The sequence below is a fragment of the Halichoerus grypus genome, chromosome X (genome assembly GCF_964656455.1).
Source record: "Halichoerus grypus chromosome X, mHalGry1.hap1.1, whole genome shotgun sequence".
Lineage (NCBI taxonomy): Eukaryota > Metazoa > Chordata > Mammalia > Carnivora > Phocidae > Halichoerus > Halichoerus grypus.
In genome coordinates, this window is record NC_135727.1 from 59,012,380 (window position 1) to 59,034,731 (window position 22,352).

Consider the following 22,352-nt stretch of genomic DNA (forward strand, 5'->3'; position numbering starts at 1 on the left):
CTCTCCCTCTCTCTCTCTCTTCCCTCCCTCCCTTTGTCTCTCTCTCTCTGCCTTTACCAACATTTGCTGTTGGTATTGATGAAGATGATAACACAGAATTTAGTGTACAGGAAAACTGTGAAGCAGGAAAAAAAGAAAGGCTATTGCATCATTTCCAAATCCCTTGTTTATAATCTAATTGGTCCATTAAACCATTTTTGTCTTCTATTAGTATTTACTAAATTGTATGTGCCTGGGAATACTTGAATATTTTCAGTGATTTATGAATGGACTTTTAGAGAATGATGGCTGGCAGCTAATTGGAAGATAATGGGGATTTGTGTGTTTCTATGGGTTGGGTAGGTGGGAGAGCTATTAAGAAATATTCTGATTAAAGTAAATTACATAAACCCCTAAAGGGGAGTTTCAATCTATGACTTCCACTTCCCCATCTAAAAGGGAATTAAAAAAAATAAGTAGTTAATGGGAAAAAAATGAGTTAATTTTAAGGTTGCTAATGGACCACTGCTCCTACACTGGCATTTAATAGTATGTTCTCTAGACAGCTGGCATAGTAATCAAGACCTATGAGAAAAGGAGAGAGAGAATTTAATATATGAATCAAAAAACACTTGATGGGAAGTGAGATTGCCTAGAATTCCTCTCAGTGGCTTATTTTTGACAGCTGCATAATAACCTTTTCATTCTTATCAGAAGTTGGAACAGAAAAGCATAAAAGATACAAAAAGAGCCTTTTTTGGTACTATTTCCAATGAGTTCTGTACTATTTTCTTCCTCATTTTGCTGATGGAGAATGCTAATCTGATTGATTTAACTGTGTGATCCTTTTGTGATGATTAAGTGAATTGTATCATGTGGCCTAGACTAATATCATAACTTTAAGGTATGCTAACCATATTCTCTTTCAGTTATGAAAATGTAGTTGAATGTGTGTTTACTTTGAGATTTCCATTAATTACATCTGAGAGATATAGAGACCAAATAATCAGAGTAGCTGCCCATACTATTTCAAAAATCTAACAACTTGAAATTCAGTCCTTTATAATATAGCTGTTGATTCAAGAAAATTAGTCTTCTAAATGTCTGAGAAAAAGAAAAATATCTTTAAAGAAGGACTTATATTTTACATGTAAAAATCAATTAAAAATTGTGTTAAATTTTTCTAGAAAAAGCTCTACAAGCTAAAAGAAGTGTTATATTTTTAAAATACAGTAAAAGGCAAGTTTAGCCAAAAATCACCAAAAAGTGTTGCTGATCTTTTAGCAGTTTTAGTTTCATTTCTTCCTTTCTGAGAGAACAGGTACTTCCCTGATACAAAGCTTCCAACTTAACCTCTAACTTCCACCTTCTATCTCTCACTTTCGCTTTTCCCATTTCTTTTTCCTTTCTCTGTGGGGAAGTGAAGAGAAAGGAGATGTGATAAAGCTACCTGGCTTCACCCCTCATACAACTGCAAACTCTAGCAAAAGTAATAGATGACTCAGCTCTTTAATGTAAAGTTCTGTGTCTACTAAAATATATGCATGGATGAGCAATTTTAAGGAGTTTTTACTATCCCGAGAATCAAACTGTTTAAAGTATGAGAACAATTAACATCTGTAATGTTAAATTTTATAGCAAAGATTCTTTTCAACTGTATCTGTTACGTGGGTGTGCATATAAAATAGAGTTCTGCATGGTTACTCAGTTTAAGTGTATGGTTACCATACAGAGTGCCCTCTAGAGTTTGCTGATAATAATTTTACTTATTTATTTTCCAATTTGCAGAGCTGCTTTTCCTGAGGAATAAGCAGACACAATGACTGTGTTTAGCTTTCCAATTTGCAGTAATGTGGAAGCTATCACTTCATACCTTTTTATTTTAGAAATCTTCAAAACAGTTTTTATTTACATCTAATAAAATAATCAAACCCTGCATGTATATTTTGCCAGTAAAGCAGAAATGTGTATAGTTATGAGAAAGTAAGAACAGAAATATAAGGCAAACCTAAAAGGAATGATACCAGTAATGATCTTATTGATGAGCACTGTAACCTCTATTCTGACAGCATTAGTACCAATATCAGCTCTGCAGCTAAACCTGTTAAACTCCCCTTCATTTAATTTAGTTGCTGATTACATAGGACTTGAAATTCCTATGAATTGAAATGTCTAAATAATGAATAAAGTCTGATCCATCTAGGAATCATTTTTTTATTTAAAAATTAATTGAATTTATGGTGTTCAATAGAGGTAACAAAAGCATTTGACAAAATACAACACCCATTCATGATAAAAACCCTCAACAAAGTAGGTGGAGAGGGAGCATACCTCAACATAATAAAAACCATATATGAGAAATCCACAGTTAATGCCATCCTCAATGGGAAAAACTGAGAACTTTTTCTCTACAGTTAGGAACAAGATAGAGATGTCCACTTTCACTACTGTTATTTAACATAGTGCTGGAAGTCCTAGCCATAGCAATCAGAAAACAAAAGAAATAAAAGGAATCCAAATTGGCAAGGAAGAAGTCACACTTTGACTCTTTGCAGATGACATGATATTCTATATAGAAAACCCAAAAGACTCCAACAAAAAACTGCTAAAACTGGTAAAGGAATTCAGTAAAGTTGCAGGACACAAAATCAACATACAGAAATCTGTTGCATTTCTTTTTTTTTAATTTAATTTTATTATGTTATGTTAATCACCATACATTACATCATTAGTTTTTGATGTAGTGTTCCATGATTCATTGTTTGCATATAACACCCAGTGCTCCATTCAATATGTGCCCTCTTTAATACCCATCACCAGGCTAACCCATCCCCCACCCCCACCCCTCTAGAACCCTCAGTTTGTTTCTCAGAGTCCATAGTCTCTCATGGTTCATCTCCCCCTCCGATTTCCCCCCCTTCATTTTTCCTTCCTACTCTCTTCTTCTTTTTTTAACATATAATGTATGATTTGTTTCAGAGGTACAGGTCTGTGATTCAAGAGTCTTACACAATTCACAGCACTCACCATAGCACATACCCTCCCCAATGTCTATCACCCAGCCACCCCATCTCTCCCACCCCCCACCACTCCAGCAACCCTCAGTTTGTTTCAGCAATTGCACTACTGGGTATTTACCCCAAAGATACAAATGTAAGGATCCAAAGGGTACGTACACCCTGATGTTTATAGCAGCAATGTCCACAATAGCTAAACTATGGAAAGAGCCAAGATGTCCATCGACAGATGAATGGATAAAGAAGATGTGGTATTTATATACAATGGAATATTATGCAGCCATCAAAAGGAATGAAATCTTGCCATTTGCAACGACGTGGATGGAACTGGAGGGTATTATGCTGAGCGAAATAAGTCAATCAGAGAAAGACATGTTTCTGTTGCATTTCTATACACCATTAAAGAAGCAGCAGAAAAAGAAATCAAGGAATTAATCCTATGTACAATTGCACCAAAAACCATGAGATACCTAGGAATAAACCTAACCAAAGAGGTAAAAGATCTGTTCTCTGAAAACTATAGAACACTTACGTAAGAAATTGAAAACGACACAAAGAAATATTCCATGCTCATAGACTGAAGAAAATATATTGTTAAAATGTCTATACAACCCAAACACTCTACATATTTAATGCAGTCCTTACCAAAATACCAACAACATTTTTCACAGAGCTAGAATAAACAATCCTAAAATTTGTATAGAACTACAAAAGATTACTATAGCCAAAGAAATCCTGAAAAAGAAAAGCAAAGCTGGAGGCATCAAATTCTGGACTATATTACAAAGCTGTAATGATCAAGATGGTGTTGTATTGGCACAGAAATAGACACATAGACCAATAGAATAGAATAGAAAACCCAGAAATGAACCCACAACTATATGCCAATTAATCTTTGACAAAGCAGGAAAGAATATCCAATGGGAAAAAGTCTCTTCTACAAATGGTGGGAAAAGTGGACAACTACATGCAAAACACAACATACACAAAATAAATTCAAAATGGATGAAAGACCTAAATGTGAGACCTGAAACCATAAAAATCCTAGAAGCGAACACAGGCAGTAATTTCTTTGACATTGGCTGTAGTAACCTCTTTCTAGATATGTCTCCTGAGGCAAGGGAAACAAAAGCAAAAATAAATTATTGGGACTACATCAAAATAAAAAGTTTCTGCACAGTGAAGGAAACAATCAACAAAACTAAAAGGCACCCTATGGAATGGCAGAAGATAAATACCCAAAAAATGAATAACCCAATTAAAAATGGGCAGAAGAGGTGAATTGACATTTTTCCAGGGAAGACATACAGATGGCCAACAAACACATGAAAAGATGCTCAACATCACTCATCATCAGGGAAATGCAAGTCAAAACTACAATGAGATATCACCTCACACCTGTCAGAATGGCTGAAATAAAAAAACACAAGAAACAACGAGTCCTGGGAATGATATGAAGAAAAATGAACCTTGTGCACTGTTGGTAGGAATGCAAACTGATCAGCCACTGTGGAAAACAGTATGGGAGTTTCTCAAAAAAATTAAAATTGTACTACCCTACAATCCAGTAATGGCACTAGTAGGTATTCACCCAAAAAATACAAAAACACTAATTTGAAAAGACACATGCACCCCTACATTTATTGCAACATTATTTATAATAGCCAAACTATGGAAGCAGCCCAAGTATCTATTGATAGATAAATGGATAAAGAAGATGTGGTATATACATATACAATGGATTATTATTCAGTCATAAAATAAAGTGAAATTTTACCATTTGCAATGACATGGATGGAGCTAGAAAGTATTATGCTAAGCAAAATAAGTCAGTCAGAGAAAGACAAATACCATATGATCAGTCATATGTGGAATTTAAGGAACAAAACAAATAAGCAAAGGGAATAAAAAACTAGAAAGAGGCAAGCTAAGAAACAGATTCTTAACTATAGAGAACAAACTGATGGTTACAAGTAGAGAGGTGGGGAAGATGGTGGAATAGATGATGGGGTTTAAGGAGTACACTTGTGGTAAGCAGTAGGTGTTGTATGGAAATGTTGAATCACTGTATTATACACCTGAACTTAATATTACATTGTATCTTAACTAACTGGAATTTAAATAAAAACTTGAAAATCACTAACTTGATAAATAAATAAATTAAATTTATGGTAGACTTCGCATTAAAATTCTGGTAAAGTTTTGCTGTATATCTTAAACCTAATTCTCTATGTCCTCATGTGAGTTCCTCAATCAGCCACTTTTTCTTTTCCTGTTAATGCTCCATGCTCATATTGGGCACCTCTATATATCTTTCCATGGGAAGGAATAGATCTGGAAAAATCTTAGGAGGACTGATAAATATTTTTGTTCTGTTTCTTTTTTCTTAAGATTTTTATTTATTTATTTGAGAGAGTGGTGAGAGAGCTCACAGAGGGAGAGGGAGAAGCCGACTCACTGAGATCATGACCTGAACCGAAGGCAGACACTTAACTGACTGAGCCATCCAGGCACCCCTTTGTTCTGCTTTCTATGGTGAAATAAAACATCAGAGCTACCAAGAGGCTGAGAACTTCAACTAATGTTTATCTAAATAATGTCAATGACATGACTATGCCTAAAGAAGGGAGAAACATTACTGTCTTGTTTTACTAAGGAGTAGACGCAGAGGTAATCTAAGGGCTTTATTTGGTAGACAGCCTATGCTGTGAACTAGCCACTTTTCCTAGATCAACACAGAGAGGTTTTTAATAGACTTGTTTCTCTGAATTTATTTTTCTTAGTTTAATTTTTTCACATTTTTAGAATATTGAATTTTTTATTTTATTCAAAACCAATTAATTAACATATACTGTATTATTAGTTTCAGAGGTAGAGTTTAGTGATTCATCAGTTGCATATAACAGCGAGTGCTCATCACATCATGTGCCCTCCTTAATGCCCATCACCGAGTTACCCCATCCCCCCCTCCACTCCAGCTACCCCCAGTGTGTTTCCTATAGTTAAGAGTCTCTTATGTTTTGTCTCCCTTTTGATCATAAAAAGAATACATGTTCATTACAGAAAATACATGAAAATACAGTGAAAAATTTTGAAATAATCCTTTCAGTGATCCTACCTCTCACTTCTTAAAATAGGAGTGGGTGGATATTTTTGCCAGTGTTTTCTCTTTGCATATATGCAGGTGTGTGTGTGTATTTGTGTGTGTTCACATACACTTACCTTTTCAAAAAATTAGAAATGTACTATATTTATACTTTTATATCATGTACTCAAAAATTTTATCATTTTTTCTCTTATTACAACCAGCAATACAAATTCATTGTAAAAATATTTAAATATAAATAAGAAAATTGAAAAAATAAGAAGTATCAAAATAAGTAAAATTAGACAAAAGGAAAAAAAATTGCCTATAATTCCATCCAGAAATAATAATGTCAATGTTTTGGTATAAATAATGTCAGTCTTTTCATTGTAAATGAAAATATACACTTTTTTCCTTTTATAAAATGAAGATCATAGGGGTGTCTGGGTGGCTCAGTTAGTTAAGCGTCCAACTCTTGGTTTTGGATCAGGTCATGATCTCAGGGTTAGCCCTGAAGTGGGCTCCATGCTTAGTACAGAGTCTGCCTGAGATTCTCTCCCTCTCTCGCGCTCCTTCTCCCTTTCCCCTTCCCCATTTGCACTCATACTCTCTCTCTAAAAAATAAATAAAATAAAATTAAGATCACAGTGTACCTACATAGTAGATTTTGTCACCTTCATTTGTTCACTTTCCAATAGATGATGAATATTTCCCTTATTATCAACTATTCTTGTCCTTAATTTTTATAGTATTTATTGAAGGATTAGGTCCTAAATGAAACAATCCTCTGTTGTTAAGCATATAAGCTGCTTCCATTTTTTTTCCAATTATAAACAGCACAGTAATGACTATCCCTGTATTTGCACCTATCCACACTTATTTCCTAGAACGCATTGTTAGAATTGCTTTATCAAAGCATATATGATGTGACTTTATCATTTGTGTATTTATTTATTTTTAAAAATTTTACTTATTTATTTGACAGAGAGCTAGAGAGCACAAGCAGGGGAAGCAGCAGAGGAAGAGGGATAAGCAGGCTCCCCGCTAAGCAGGGAGACCAATGCGAGGCTCAATCCTAGGACCCTGGGATCATGACCTGAGCTGAAGGCAGATGCTTAACTGACTGAGCCGCACAGTCTTTTTAAAATAAAGAATTATTTACGTGATCTTGAGAAAAGCATTCTCAATGAAGTTTTGAGGAATGAAAAATGAAATCATAGCCTTTTTTTTTTTTTTTTCCCATAGAGGAGTCCAGTGAAGTTCCAAATGAGGCAAGGGCTCATAAGGAGGAGGACCATCATGCAGTATCTGCAGATAATGTGGTACGTATATTTTGAAATTCTTTCTTCATGATAGATTCTTTCCTACATGATGGATTTAAAGGATATGTTTCCAGTTGGTAATAATATCGGTGTTACCATAATTAAATCCTGCGCCACTTCAGAAGCCAAAACAAAGCTGTCACCCATGAAATTATATATCTTTGAGGATTTAAGAAATGAAATTTAAAGCACTGTCATTTGTGTCTCAAATTTTTTGACTGAAGAGATTTGCAAATATAAAAATCTAATGCTTACTACATATAGACATTTTATACATATGTTATTTTTCTTTAACATATTTAGCAAAGGGCAGATTTCTTTTCATTTAACATATGAAAGAATTAAGACTGAGGTTAGACTGCCATGAGTACAAGAAAGAAACCTTTGTTAGTTCTAGGACTGTATCTAAGGAGTCCTGATTCAGAGTTCTCTGTTCAGACCATACCTATCTCTATGTTTGGAACATTTCCTTCTTTCTAGTTGAATTAAACTCTCTTAGTCTTCTTAAAAATTGCACTGATGGAGGAAAGACAATATTAAAAGACTGAATAACAGGCAGAGACAGACTATATGTGGATTAAACTGGGCTTTGTGAAAATGTTAACATTATTGGTATATAGAAATGTTCTCCAAGCAGCTGTTTTAGCAGCATCTGTTTGTATCCTGACTCCATCAAGTAATACAACACTTGATCTTAGCCAAAAGGCCGAGAAGCGATTCCATCAAGTAATACAGAAATCAAGATAGTATTAAAGTCAAACATAAAGGCAAATGCCATTTTGTTATTTCTTTCAAATCAGTGATTTTTGCTTGATTGCAATCTTTAAAGAAAATCCCTATAATGGATTTTTCTGTTACAAAATAAGTGTAACTTCATTTACTCTGGCTTCCATTACAAACATTATTTATATGACACTATAATTCTGCCACATCTCCTTAATAAAAGTTGAACACATAAAATACAGTTTTGCTCTTATTTGTTAAGCATCAACAATTTATAACAGTATTTTCCACATGCAGAATATAGTTTAGGATTATATTTTATTGATTTCAGTGCTGATTTCAATGGATGTTTGACCCTACTAACACAACTCAGTAGGCATATAGGAAAACAAACTTTGATTTTGATGTAATGTTTTCATTAGCTAGTAATAATTATTTCCACAATTAGTTGTGTTAATATTCTTAAATTCCATGAAATAATAATCTCCTCTGCTCTAGATTTGAATTATACTAAACAAGTTATATACAATTATTTACAAATTAAAATCTTTTTTTTTTTTTCTGTAAACACATGCTCATTTTTAGTCTGAATTTCTCTGCATTGGATCTCCCCTCAGCAGACATTTGGAAATAAATGAAATAATGGCATGGGATGACCTAAGTCACTTAGGCACCTAATTTTTGAAAAAAACAATTCATTTTTAGAGATAGAACTTCAAACCTCCAAAGGCCCATCTCCTCTCCCTATAACTTTTGAGTACCCCCAATTATTCATAAATGGCAAATCACAAAACATTTAAGGCTGATTTATATAGAGTGGCCTTTGGTGCTTTCTTCCCTGGATTACTTATCTCCTTTTCCCCAGAACTGATCCAAACAGAGAATCTAAAAAATGTTTTAAAAAGTATCAAATCAGGTCTGGTGAAAACTGACATGATTAAACCCCAAGTTTATAGTGATTTTAATAATAAAAAAATTAGATTCATCTCCAGTAAGGAGTAGAAAACAATTTCATTGCAACTATCCTCTTGACTCAGAAACCTACAGGTCACACACCCTGTTATGGTTACATATCCTCATAGGCAATGTACTAAGTGTGATCATTCCAGGTATGTTTGGGACTTTTTAAAAATTGTTATTCAAATTCCAATAATACATTATATGTTTAAAAAAAAAGAAGATAGCAGGAAGGGAAAAATGAAGAGGGGGAATCGGAGGGGGAGATGAACCATGAGAGACCATGGACTCTGAGAAACAAACTGAAGGTTCTAGAGGGGAGAGGGGCGGGGGGATGGGTTAGCCTGGTGATGGGTATTAAAGAGGGCACGTACTGAATGGAGCACTGGGTGTTATACGCAAACAATGAATCATGGAACACTACATCAAAAACTAATGATGTAATGTATGGTGATTATCATAACATAATAAAAAAATTCCAATGAATTAACATACAGTATAATATTAGTTTTGGGTGTACAATATAGTGATTCAACACTTCCATGCAACATATCATTCCAGGTATGTTTGGGACTTTTTAAAAATTGTTATTCAAATTCCAATGAATTAACATACAGTATAATATTAGTTTTGGGTGTACAATATAGTGATACAACACTTCCATACAACACCAGTGCTCAAATATTTAGAACTGATTTTGGTTTTGGTTTTGCTTTTTAAAAAAATTATGTTCCATGATTAGAGAACTTTCCTTACTCCCATGGTTGGAGTTTACTGGTCATTCTTCACATCAGCAGTAAGCTGTTTTGTTCACTCTTTTGACAGATATTTAATTAGTACCTATTGTGTGCAAAATACTGTACAAACTATGTTGCACCTTAATTCTAAATCTAATGACAGTTTAACATCTCTCTCTATCTCTCTCTCCCTTCTTACTGTCCAGTGAAGGAAGAAAATCACCAGTTTATTTTTATTATTACACCATAAATGTCTGCTTTCAATTGTCTAGCTAATGGACTGCATTAAATAAGTGACTTAAAAAACTGTATTTGACTTTGGAATGCATGTCACATGTTGATATTTTACATTAAAAGTTGTAAGGAAGTACATGGTAATTAAAAAACAAAACAAACAAACAAACAAAAAAAACCCTTGCAACAAAGCAGTTATGGTTAGCATTAAAAAGACTACTCTCACAGGAAGTGAGTTTCCTGTCACTGGAGGGCACTATTTAAGCAGAATTCAAATGCCTATTTTTTCAGAAATATTGTGAAAGAGATTTTTTTCTATTTTAAATAGTATTATAATAATTTTCTATTTAATAAGCTGTCATCAATTAAAAGTAGTTAAATGTGGCTCAGACACAAACTGGATATAACAATGAAGAACCAGTCAGCTATCAGAGTTTATTCTGGATAACCTAGACTAGATAACCCCATCATTAAAACTAAACATTGAATGTTTATGTTCTATACATTGCTGGGTGTAGTGATGATGATCAGATATATATTTATGAAAATTTCTCTACTTGTGTTACAGAAAATAGAAATTATTGATGATGAAGAAAGTGACATGATAAGTAATTCTGAAGTTGAACAAGTGAATTCTCTCTTGGATTATAAGGTGAAAGTAATTTCAAATACTGAATTCATTAAGAGAAGGTACTAAATGAGGCAGACTTTTACAGTGCCTATGTACTAGCTTATTTCACTTTCAGTTTTATTTGATAAGTTAAAGTGGGCCTCCCTATTGACTTTCTCAGGCACTTGGATATCAGTCAGGATATGGACACTTTAATTCTGGCTCGTTTAGTGGTTATTGTTTCAAGCAACGAGCTTGCTGAATGGGAGTAAGTATTGATAGTGTACATCAAGGTGAGGCAGGACATGGTGGTGGTTAATGTGAAATTTATGACAGTGGCTTTAAAGCTAATGTTTATTTTTAAATGGTGGTAAAGGGGAGATTTTTTTTTTTTCTCAGTGGCCCTTGTTAATTTTATCTTCAGTTGCAACTTCTGAAGACCATTTCTTAGGAAACCTGTTTTAGAAGTTTAAAAACAATTCCCAAAGCAAATACCAAATGAATATAAAGAGAGATGATCTTTTCTTAAAGTCACTGGTACCTAAACTGAAAGGCTTACTTTGAGAGTGTGCATACATAACTTTATTTTATTAAATCTTGACATGAGCTATCAGTCTATATCAGTATTTGTTTTCTGCATAGATATGTAATTGTTATCCTTTGTTAATCAATATCCTATCATACTAGGTAACTTTGGGCCTTCTGAAATTTTGGCCAAACAGTCATTCTATCCATACACAAAAGCCCTTTTCTTGGAATAGCGTTAAGTGTTCAAAGCAGAGACTAATAATCTTAAAATGTTAACAGAAAATAACAATCAGAAAAGACAATAGCTGTCATTTTCTCAAAAATCTTTTCAATTTCACTATAATTGAAAGTTATGTCATTCAACAGATTGTTTCTTAAGTGTTTATAACATGTCAGACTTTATAATACTGAATATTGTAAACATAAGACAATTATCTTTTGAAATTTATCTGATAAATGCTCAAAGAGCACAGTATAATCCTGTATTTAAACTGTATTTCCAACTAATAAAATTATAAGGTTGTTATTTCTGAACTACAAGAGATCATTCTAATCTCTCCTATATGGTCATAAAACATTTCTAAATGCCCAGTTCAGGTTTAAAAGGGCTCTGTGCCACTTGGCACACGTTATGGAAACTACAGAGGTGAGGACTGGATCGCACAGCTGTTAAGTATTCTCCACTTAGCACTCTCAAAAAGATCAAAGGGGGTTGGGCTCAGAATAAAGGATACTTTCCAGAACCTTACCCTTCTGGAGTGCCACTTGAGAAGGTTTGGAGCTAAAGACCAGGGTAGGGTAAAGTATCCAATCCCAAAAATGCTAATTAACATTTTAATTGAACTCTACAGGATATTTAATGATCCTGTGTTTTCCACTGTGGTAAATGCTGTGGGAACAAGGAGTCCTTAACTACCCTATCAGGAATGTCTTTAACAACACATCACCATCCTAGATAGATTTATTTCCTTTAACTCTAAAAAATTAGCACCTATATAGAAATATATTTTTTCATAATCATTATTAAAAATACTTCACCTCATATGTGAATTGTATTGCCTTAGTTCTAAAGTCAGGACAAATTAGTAAAAGAGAGACAGTCGCAGACTAGGAGACTCCTGAGCTCACTTCTTCCCACAGACACACCTAGGCAACATTACATCTAGGCAACTAACTCTGAAAACAACATGAACATTAGCAGAAGAGACATTCCACAGCCAGTCTTAGAGGGAAAGCCACATTGAAAAGGGTAAGAGGGGCAGAGATGCAGTTGGGAACCAAACTCCCTGTGTGACTAAACACAAACAAGTGGGACATCACAACAATAGAAAAGTGAGAGACTCAGACCCCACACAGGGCCCTGTTGGCACTGGAGACACACAATGGGAAAGACAAGTCCTCATAATGTCTGACTTTGAAAACCAGCAGTCTTTAATTCTGGGAACTTTACAAATCAGTAAGTTTAATGCCAGGAAAGCTGGAGGTTGATGGGAAACCGAGAACCTACCCTTAAAGAGCCAGCATATTACTAATATAAATGAGCCCAAGACACAGCACAGAAACAGCAGTTTGAAAAGTGAATGGGTTATACATGAAAGAGATTTATTGAGTAATCTTAGAACATGTGCAAGTATCTGCAAATTTCTACAAGAACGGAAGTGCAAGCTGTCACATATTTCTTTCCCTCCTCCAGTATAAATTGCCAGAGGCTTAAAAGAACCATTTCTAATACTCTCCATCTTCCTTGCCAGCACCAAGTGCTTTACCCTGGAATTCCCCTGTGGACCAACTACACCCAACCTACCTGCCATGGTAGGCACAACTTCCAAAGCTGCTCCTGCCTTACCACACCTGTTATGCAGCTTAGGCCCAGACCAGTGCCACTCCAAAGTAACTCCAGTCCTGGGGAAGGGGTAACAAACTCACACACCAGGCACCCACATTTCCTTTAGTTAGACCTTTTAACTGCATGTATAGGACTGAGCCCTGCACTTCTGTGCAGTTTTGGCAGAGAGGCTAATAGCACACTGCTAGGATGTATAATGGCCTCACCCGCCAACCAGTCCTACCAGACCTCAGCCAGGACTCTCAAAAGTGTGTTCACAGAGGGTGAAGTGGGCCATTGCAGATATCTGGGCTGAAGGTAACTATGGCTCAGCCACAAGAGAAAGGTACATACAGCCCACACAGGGGACACCTGTGGGGCACCTGGTTCTGGTGACATGGGGACACTGCACTATAGGGTACCACAGGACCTCTTCTACACAAGGCCACCATTTTCAAGATCAGAAGATGTAGCTGACTTACCTAATACATAGAAACAAACACAGAGAGTTAGACAAAAGAGGAGACAGAGGAATACACCCCAAATGAAAGACAAAATCACAGTAAAAGAGCAAAATGAAACAAAGATAAGCAATATGCCTGATAAAGAGTTCAAAGTAATGGTCATAAAGATACTCACTAGACTTGAGAAAAGAGTGGATAAACCCTGTGAGAACCTCCAAAAAGAGAGAATATAAAAGAATGAGTCAGAACTGAAGAATTCAATAGCTGACATGAAAAATACATTAGAGGGAATCAACAGCAGATTAGAGAATGCAGAAAAATGGATTAGCAATCTGGAAGACAGGATAATGGGAAGTAACCAATCTGAACAGCAAAAAGCAAAAGGAATAATGAAAGAGAATAGGTTAATAAAGCAATGCAACACTATCAAGCATAATACTATTCACATTATAGAAATCCCAGAAGGAGAAGAGAGAGAGAAAGGGGCAAAAAAATTTATTTGAAAAAAATAATAGCTGGAAAATTCCCTAACCTCGGGAAGGAAACAGAAATCCAGTGCAAGAAGTAAAAAGAGCCCCAACAAGATGAACCCAAGGAGGTCCACACCAAGACACATAATAATTAAAATGGCTAAATGTAATGATGAAAAGAGAATTTAAAAGCAACAAAAGAAAACAGTTACAAACAAGGGAAACCCCATAAGGCTATCAGCTAATTTTTCAACAGAAACACTGCGGGCCAGAAGGGATTGGCATGATATATTCAAAGTGATAAAAGGAAAAAAAAAAAAAAAAAAACATACAATTTAAGATAACCTACCCAGCAAAATTATCATTCAGAATTGAAGGGGAGAGAAAGAGTTTCCCAGACAAAAGAAGTTAAAGGAATTCATCACCACTAAACCAACTTTACAAGTAATGATAAAGGAAATTTTTTGAGTGGAAAGAGAAGGCCATGACTAGAAGTAAGAAAATTAAGAAAGGAAAGAATTTCACAGGAAAAACAAACATTTTGTGAAAGGCAGAAGATTAGTCACTTATAAAGCCAGTATGGAGGTTAAAACACAAAAGTAGTAAAATCAATTGTGCCTAAAATAATTAGTTAAGGGATACACAAAATAAGATGTAAAATATGACATCATATACATAAAACGTGGAGGAGGGAGTAACAATTTAGTGCTTTTAGAATGTGTTCAAACTTCAGCGACCATCAACTTATTATAGACTGCTATACATATAAAATTTAATATATGAATGCAATGGTAACCTCAAGTCAAAAAATTACAACAAACAAAAAGTAAAGGGAAGGGAAAATAAATATAACACTAAAGAAAGCCATCAAAACATAAAGGAAGTAAACAAGAGAAGAATGGAACAGAGAACTACCAAAACAACCAGAAAACAATTTTTTAAAATGGCAATAAGTACATACCCATTAATACTTACTCTAACGGTAAATGGACAAAATGCTCCAATCAAAAAGCATAGGGTGACCGAATGGATAAAAAAGCAAGATCCATCTATATGATGACTACAAGACACTTACTTCAGACCTAAAGGCACATGCAGATTGAAAGTGAAGGAATGGAAGAACATTTACCATGCCAATGGAAGCAAAAGAGAAAGCTGGGGTAGCCCTACTTATATCAGACAAAATAGGCTTTAAAACAAAGACTGTAACAAAAGACAATGGACAGTACATAATGATAAAGGGGACAATCCAACAAGAGGGTATAACTATTGTAAATATTTATGCACCCAACATAGCACCAAAATACATAAAGCAAATATTAACAGACATAAAAGGAGAAATTGACAGTGATACAACAATAGCAGAGGACTTTAACACCCCACTTGCATCAATAGATAGATCATCCAGACAGAAAATCAACAAGGAAACTGGCTTTGAATGGCATGTACTCCAGATAAACCTGATGGTCATTTCCAGAACATTCTATACAAAAGCAGAGGAACACACAATCTTTTCAAGTGTGCATGGCACATTCTCCAGGATAGGTCATATATTAGGCCATAAAAGAAGTCTTAATAAATTTTAAAGGATTAAAATAATATCAAGCATGATATTAACAACAATGGTATGAAACTAGAAATCAATCACAGGGGAAAAAAACTGGAAAAAACACAAGCACATGGAGGCTAAACAACATGCTACTGAGCAACCAATGGGTCAATGAAGAAATCAAAGGTAATTAAAAAATAAACAGAGACAAATGAAAATAAAAACACAACAGTCCAAAATCTCTAAGATGCAGCAAAAGCAGTTTTAAGAGTGAAGTTTATATAGCAATACAGGCCTACCTCAAGAAACAAGAAAAATCTCAAATAAACAACCAAGCCTTATAACTAAAGTAACCAGAAAAAGAAGAACAAAGTCTGAAGCTGATAGAAGGAAGGAAATAATAAATATTAGAGCAAGAATAAATAAAATAGAGACTAAAAAATATAATAGAGAAGATCAATGATACCAAGAGCTGGTTCTTTGAAAAGTTAAAATTGATAAACCTCTATCCAGACTCATCAAGAAAAAAGAGAGATGACTCAAATAAATAAAATGAGGTGGGAGAAATAGCAAGTGACACCACAGAAATATGAAGAATTAAGAGAGAATATTATGAAAAATTATATGCCAACAAATCTGACAACCTAGAGAAATGAATAAGTTCCTCGAAACATACAGTCTTCCAAACTGTCCATGGATAGGTGAATGGGTAAAGAAGAAATAATTTTTGTGTGTGTTTGTGTTTATGTGTTTGTGGTGTATGTGTATTACTTTGCCATAAAAAAAGAGTAAGATTTTGCCACTTGCAACCACATGAATGGACCTAGAGGCTATCACACTGATTGAAATGAATCCAGCAGAGAAAGTTGAATACCATATGGCTTCACTTATACACGGAATTTAGGAAAAAAAAACAAATGAACAAATAAAATAAAGAGACACTTAAATACAGAGAACAAAGTGGTGGTTGCCAGAGGGGAGGTGGGTGGGGGAATGAGCAAAATAGATGAAAGGAATTAAGAGGTACAAACTTCCAATTATACAATAAATAAGTTGCAGAGTACAGAAGTACAACATAGGGAATATTCAATAATATTGTAGTAACATTGTATGGTGACTACACTTATTGTCATGAGCATTGAAAAACTTGTCAAATCAATATTTTGTATACCTGAAACCAATATAACATTGTATGTCAATTTTACTTTAATAATAAGAATTGTGTAGAAAACAGTAATATCATATACAACATATATACATGTAAATATATATACATTTCCACACATATGCATATGAAATTGCTGGATCATAAGGGAAATATGTAAAAATGTTCAACTTTAATGGAATTCCCAATTTTATACTTCCAACATCAGTGAATGGGAATTTTATTACTCTCCTTGAGTAGTACTGTCTGATTTTTGCATGTTAGCCTTTCTGGTTCATGTGAAATATTATTGTATTGTGGTTTTAATTTTCATTTTCCTGGTAATTAATACACCTAAATTTTTTATTATGATACTGGCTTTTTGTATAATCTTTGTGAAGTAACTTTTCAAGTATTTTGCATAATTTTCTAATGTGTTAATATCTTTTCCTTATTGATTTGTTGGAGATTAGTTAGATTGAAAACTATTTTCTCCCAGAAAAAAAAAAAAATAGAAATTAAGGGTAAATCAAACCTCATATACCAGTTCTCATTGCTGATTTCAGGATGTTGACTTAAAACAGCTTCTCAGTTTTGAAATTCAATCTTTTTTCAGAGAACAGTTTTGTTCTCTTTCTTGCATACACATGCTAGTGTTCCTTGTTTTGGGATCAAAATCACTTTGTTGGTTTCTTAAGTATATTCATCATAAGCTTCTTGAAAGCAGAGATTTATCTTATTCATCTATGTGTTACCTGGTCTAGTTTCCAACACATAGGTTTCCAGTATCTAGTTCCAGCATGAGTGAAGTTAGTTTACTTATCCTTGGAAAAACTTTGAATAGTAGTATGCAAATGCTCATTTATATAAAATCAATTAAGATTAGAAGCTGGATCACTATAACTTTTCTCCCACATTGAATTAAATAGTCTCTCATTCTTAGGATTCATTGTAACAAAATGAAAGAATGGTTTCTTGGGGCGCCTGGGTGGCTCAGTCCGTTAAGCGGCTGCTTTCGGCTCAGGTCATGATCCTGGGGTCTTGGGATCGAGCCCCACATCTGGCTCCCTGCTCAGCGGAGAGCCTGTTTCTCCCTCTCCATCTGCCTGTCACTCTGCCTACTTGTGCTCTCTCTCTGTCAAATAAATAAATAAAATCTTTAAAAAAAAAAAAAAAGAAAGAATGGTTTCTTATGTGCATTTGATAATTATAAGTATGCAATACTCAGTTTGTGCATAGTGGGTTTTCTGATTGATATATATTGCTAGAAATCGACATTGCTAGGAGTTTTGACTAACCCAAAATACTTATGAGACAAGTTGGTGAGCTCAATCCCTGAGTTATGAGTAGCTATATCATAAAATAACACCTCAGTTTGGGCAGCCATTGATTACCTGCTCAGATATCAGAGCTCCAGTCCACATGAAGCCTTGAATGCTCCCTACAATCACCTTGGAGAAGAATTGACAAAGCTTACTAGGAATGTAGGGGAGATTGTAACAAGAAAATTGAGCTAGATCTTGTTTTGTGCAATTCAGTGACTGATGTTATCTTACTAGTTCCTCTCACAAACACAACACTTACTTAGGAAAATCTCTAACATATACATAAACTTCTGACTGTAATCTAGGAAGTGTTTCACAGGCTTGCACAAAGAAGCTCCAAGAAGAAAATACTTGGATTATTAAATTATCTTAAAGCTGTTTATGTTTTTCAAACATTGCATAAATACTGAGTAGAAGAAATATTTGCATGAGAAAATAGAGATCTGTATACCAAAAGATGATTTGTGATTTCTGGAAATGTAAGTTAATATTTTAAAAATGTTTTCTACTGGACTGTGAGTGCAGCTCATTAAGACTATGCATTCAAAGGAGACACTACAATTCTTGTATTTGAAAAGACTTCTGGGTCAGCACTTTACTAATACTACTGCTCTGACAGTGAACACTAAAAAAACAAATTTAGAGTTAGTCAAACATAATATGGCAGAAGCATGTTAAATTTTATTATAATGCTTACTTGTAATTTAAATTGCTGCAGGGTGCCTGTGGATAAGGAATTTAGCTTAAATAATCATTTGCAGATGATGCATTTGATATTAAATGGTCTGAAAAGGAAACAGTTTTATTAGGTAAAATAAGTTCTAAACTGAGCTGATAAAATAATTGATGCAGTTCACAGATTGAATGTGATTAATATAACTGTATCCTCTCAATTGAAACAATAAGAACTACCATAGAATTAACTAATTTTAATGTCTCTTATGCAGCTCTTTGAACATATACTGTTAAAGGTCCTGCTATGCTTTTTGAGACCAGTTCTCCAGCTACAGAGAATACTCATAGCTTATTTTTAACGTTTTTATGGGTTTTTTTTTTTTTTTTTGCAAGAGGGCTAGCTAACAATTTAAATCAAAATTTTTATATATAATTTCCATACAATAAAGTTCAACTCTTTATATAGTTAGATGAGTTTTGACAAGTGGACATAGTTGTGTAAACAAGACCAAAATTTGTTTATTTATCTGCTGATGAACATTTGTGTGGTTTTTAGTTTTGGGCTATTATGAATAAAGTTGCTATGAATATTCATGTATGTCTTTTTGTAGACACATGTTTTCATTTCTCTTGGGTAAATACTTAAGAGTAAGATTGCTGAGTCAGATGGTAAGAAAGATTGTTATGTTTGATTTTATAAGAAACTGCCAAAACATTTTCCAAAGTGTCTGTACTGTTTTATAATCCCATCAGCAATGTGTAAGACTTCTAATTGCTCCACATTCTCACCAGCACTAGCTATTGTCAGTCTTTTTAACTTTGGATATTGTAGTATGTTAGTGGTAATATCTCCTGGGGGTTTAATTTGCATTTCCTTAATGACAAATGATATTAAGCATTTTTTCACATATTTATTGGTCATTCACATGTCTTCTTTGATGAAGGGTGTGTTCAAATATTTTTCCTGTTTTTGTTCTGTTGGTGGTCCTAAAAATGTGTTGTAAGCATTCTTTATGTATTGTGAATACAAGTATTTTATCAGATATGTGATTTGTAATTATTCTCCCAATATGTAGCTCATGTTTTTATTTTCTTAAAAGTGTCTTTTGAAGAGCAAAGATTTTTTTTGTTTTAATTTTAATGAAGTCTTTTAAGTTTCATGCTTTTTGTGCCTGTTGAGAAATAGCCTAACCCAAGGACACAAAAAATTTCTCCTGTTTTCCTCTAGTTTTATGGTTTTAGGTTTTATAAATTTCTTGCTAAATTTTGTATATGATGTAAGAGTTGATTATCTTTTTTAATATGGATTTACATTTGTTCAACCACTATTTTTTGGAAGATTACTTTTTCTTTGTCTATTGAATTACCTCAGCAAATTTTAAGAAAATCAACTATCATCTATCATCTATCTATCTATCTATCTGTCTATCTATCTCTCTATCATCTATCTATCTATCATCTATCTTATTCTGGACTCTTTTCTGTTCCATTGATCTATATGTCCACCCTTTGTCAATACTATAACTTCTTGATTACTGTAGCTTTAATAGTAAATCTATTCAGAACACTTTTGTGACCATTATCTTATTTGAGCCTTATAACCCTCAAACCTAGAATTGCTAAAGATTACTAGTATTATATCCATTTCACTGATGAGTAAATAGAGAGCTTGATTGGCCTGCCCAAATTTACACAGCTATCAGTAGACCTGGCATTAAAATCCCCCCAAATCTTAGGATATTGTTCTTTTTCTACCAAACTAACAAAAATAGTGAAAAGAGACTGTGTCTCAAATCAGTGGTACACAGTGGCACATTAGGAGATATTTTCTGAATAACAGACTCCTACATAAAGGCAGGGAGCTCAAAAAACTACTTAAGAGAGTAATAATTTAGTCCCTCCTTGGTACAAAATAACCTTTTTAGTTCTCAGTATTTGGCTTTGTGAATGGTACATTCAGCATTACTGCATCTGCTATTGCTCTAAATTGGGGTTAATTGGGCTTTGTCTATTCTTAACCCTAATCTAAATGCTAATTAGTTTTAATTAGCATTTAGAAGATTCTTTCCAAAAGGAAACTGTTTCTTGAGTTTCTCTTACTGGAATTTATGTGATTATATTTTTGGCCTTGCAAATTATTTTCAGTTGGTGATTTGCTTAAAAGGTAGCCTTTGACTAACAGGGTAATTTTCTTCTGTGTTTTATATTCCTTATGCCAAAATGTTATCTTTTTTTTTTTTTTTTTTGTAGTGTTCAACGATTCATTAGTTGCTTATAACACCCAGTGCTCATCAAAACACGTGCCTTCCTTAATACCCATCACTCGGCCACCCCATCCCCCCACCCCCTCCCTTCTGTAACCCTCAGTTTTTTTCCTGGAGTCCAGAGTCTCTTATGGTTTGTTTCCTCTCTGATTTCTTCCCATTCAGTTTTCCCTCCCTTCCCCTGTGGTCCTCCACTCTACTCCTTATGTTCCACATATGAGTGAAACCATATGATAATTGTCTTTCTCTGCTTGACTTATTTTACTTAGCATAATCCCCTCCAGTTCTATCCATGCCGATGCAAATGGTGGGTATTCATCCTTTCTGATGGCTGAGTAATAATAATCCATTGTGTATATGTACCACATCTTCTTTATTGTCCTAATTTGATTGCTTTTTAGAATTTTATTGTGCATCAAACATGTATAGTCCTAGGTTTGCATAGGGTAACTGTACTGTTTGATCTTTTCTCCTTCAGAATGAAGAAGTCAGATTCATTGAAAATGAGCTAGAGATTCAAAAACAAAAATACTTTAAACTTAAGACATTTGTCAGAAGCTTGATACTAGCTATGAAAGCTGATGATAAGGAACAACAGCAGGTAGGTGCCAGAAGAGAATAGTAAGCTGTAATGTATCATGGTGAATGACATGTCACACTTGAGTTCTTAATGTTTTTTTTATTTTTATACTTCATTCCTGCCTGTCCTCAAGGAAGGATTTGTTACTTTATAACCTTTTTTGCACAGTATTTTTAAGAACAGATATTCAGATATTTGTGTGCTGCATTAGTGGAAAATCAAAATAACTGATTAACATACTTTGTTAATTTCAGGCTAGACTTAAGTAGGGAAAATAATTTTAAAAATGAATTTTAAAGAAATTCTCAGTTTTTGTAGAACCTGGGCTACCCTAACTGGAGAGGCACACATTTTGGAATCCTTTGTGAATAAAATATTCTGGTGCAGAGTTCAGGGAACTATGGCTTATGGGCCAAATCCAACTTGATGTGTGTTTTTGTAAATAAAGTTTTATTGGAACTCAAAAAAAAAAAAAAGAGGTGAGGCATTTGCCTCTCTTCTGGATTTCAGTTACCTTCCAGACCCCACTAGATTTCACAAATATTTGAATACCTTCTATTTCGAAATATGTTGCTTATCACAAAGAAATATGAAGTTACTTTGTGAAATTCTTTGTGACCACAGTGCATCATTTACTTTTCCCAATTTAACTAGAATGTTTGGTTCCTTTACCCCAAAGCTGTCTTTTGTTTGTCACTATGGATTTTTTATTTACAAATTCCTCCCAAATTACATGTTCTGTCTCATTTTTATTAATGTTACATTCAATACTAAGTGATACCAAATTCGCTTCTGAGTTGTATACTATTGTGTCGATTTCTTGAGACATTCAGTGAATAACATGTCACACAGGTAACAATTAAT

At 34.1% G+C, this 22,352-nt stretch overlaps 1 protein-coding gene across 1 annotated transcript in view; it reads left to right on the forward strand.

The window, feature by feature from the left end:
- The window catches only part of HDX (highly divergent homeobox), a 246,974-nt gene that overhangs the window by 217,014 nt on the left and 7,608 nt on the right, over window positions 1-22,352 (forward strand). The window contains exons 7-9 of the mRNA XM_078064085.1: window positions 7,327-7,403; window positions 10,623-10,706; window positions 21,387-21,509. Coding sequence (XP_077920211.1) covers window positions 7,327-7,403; window positions 10,623-10,706; window positions 21,387-21,509 — 284 coding nt within the window. The remainder of the gene's footprint in view (window positions 1-7,326; window positions 7,404-10,622; window positions 10,707-21,386; window positions 21,510-22,352) is intronic.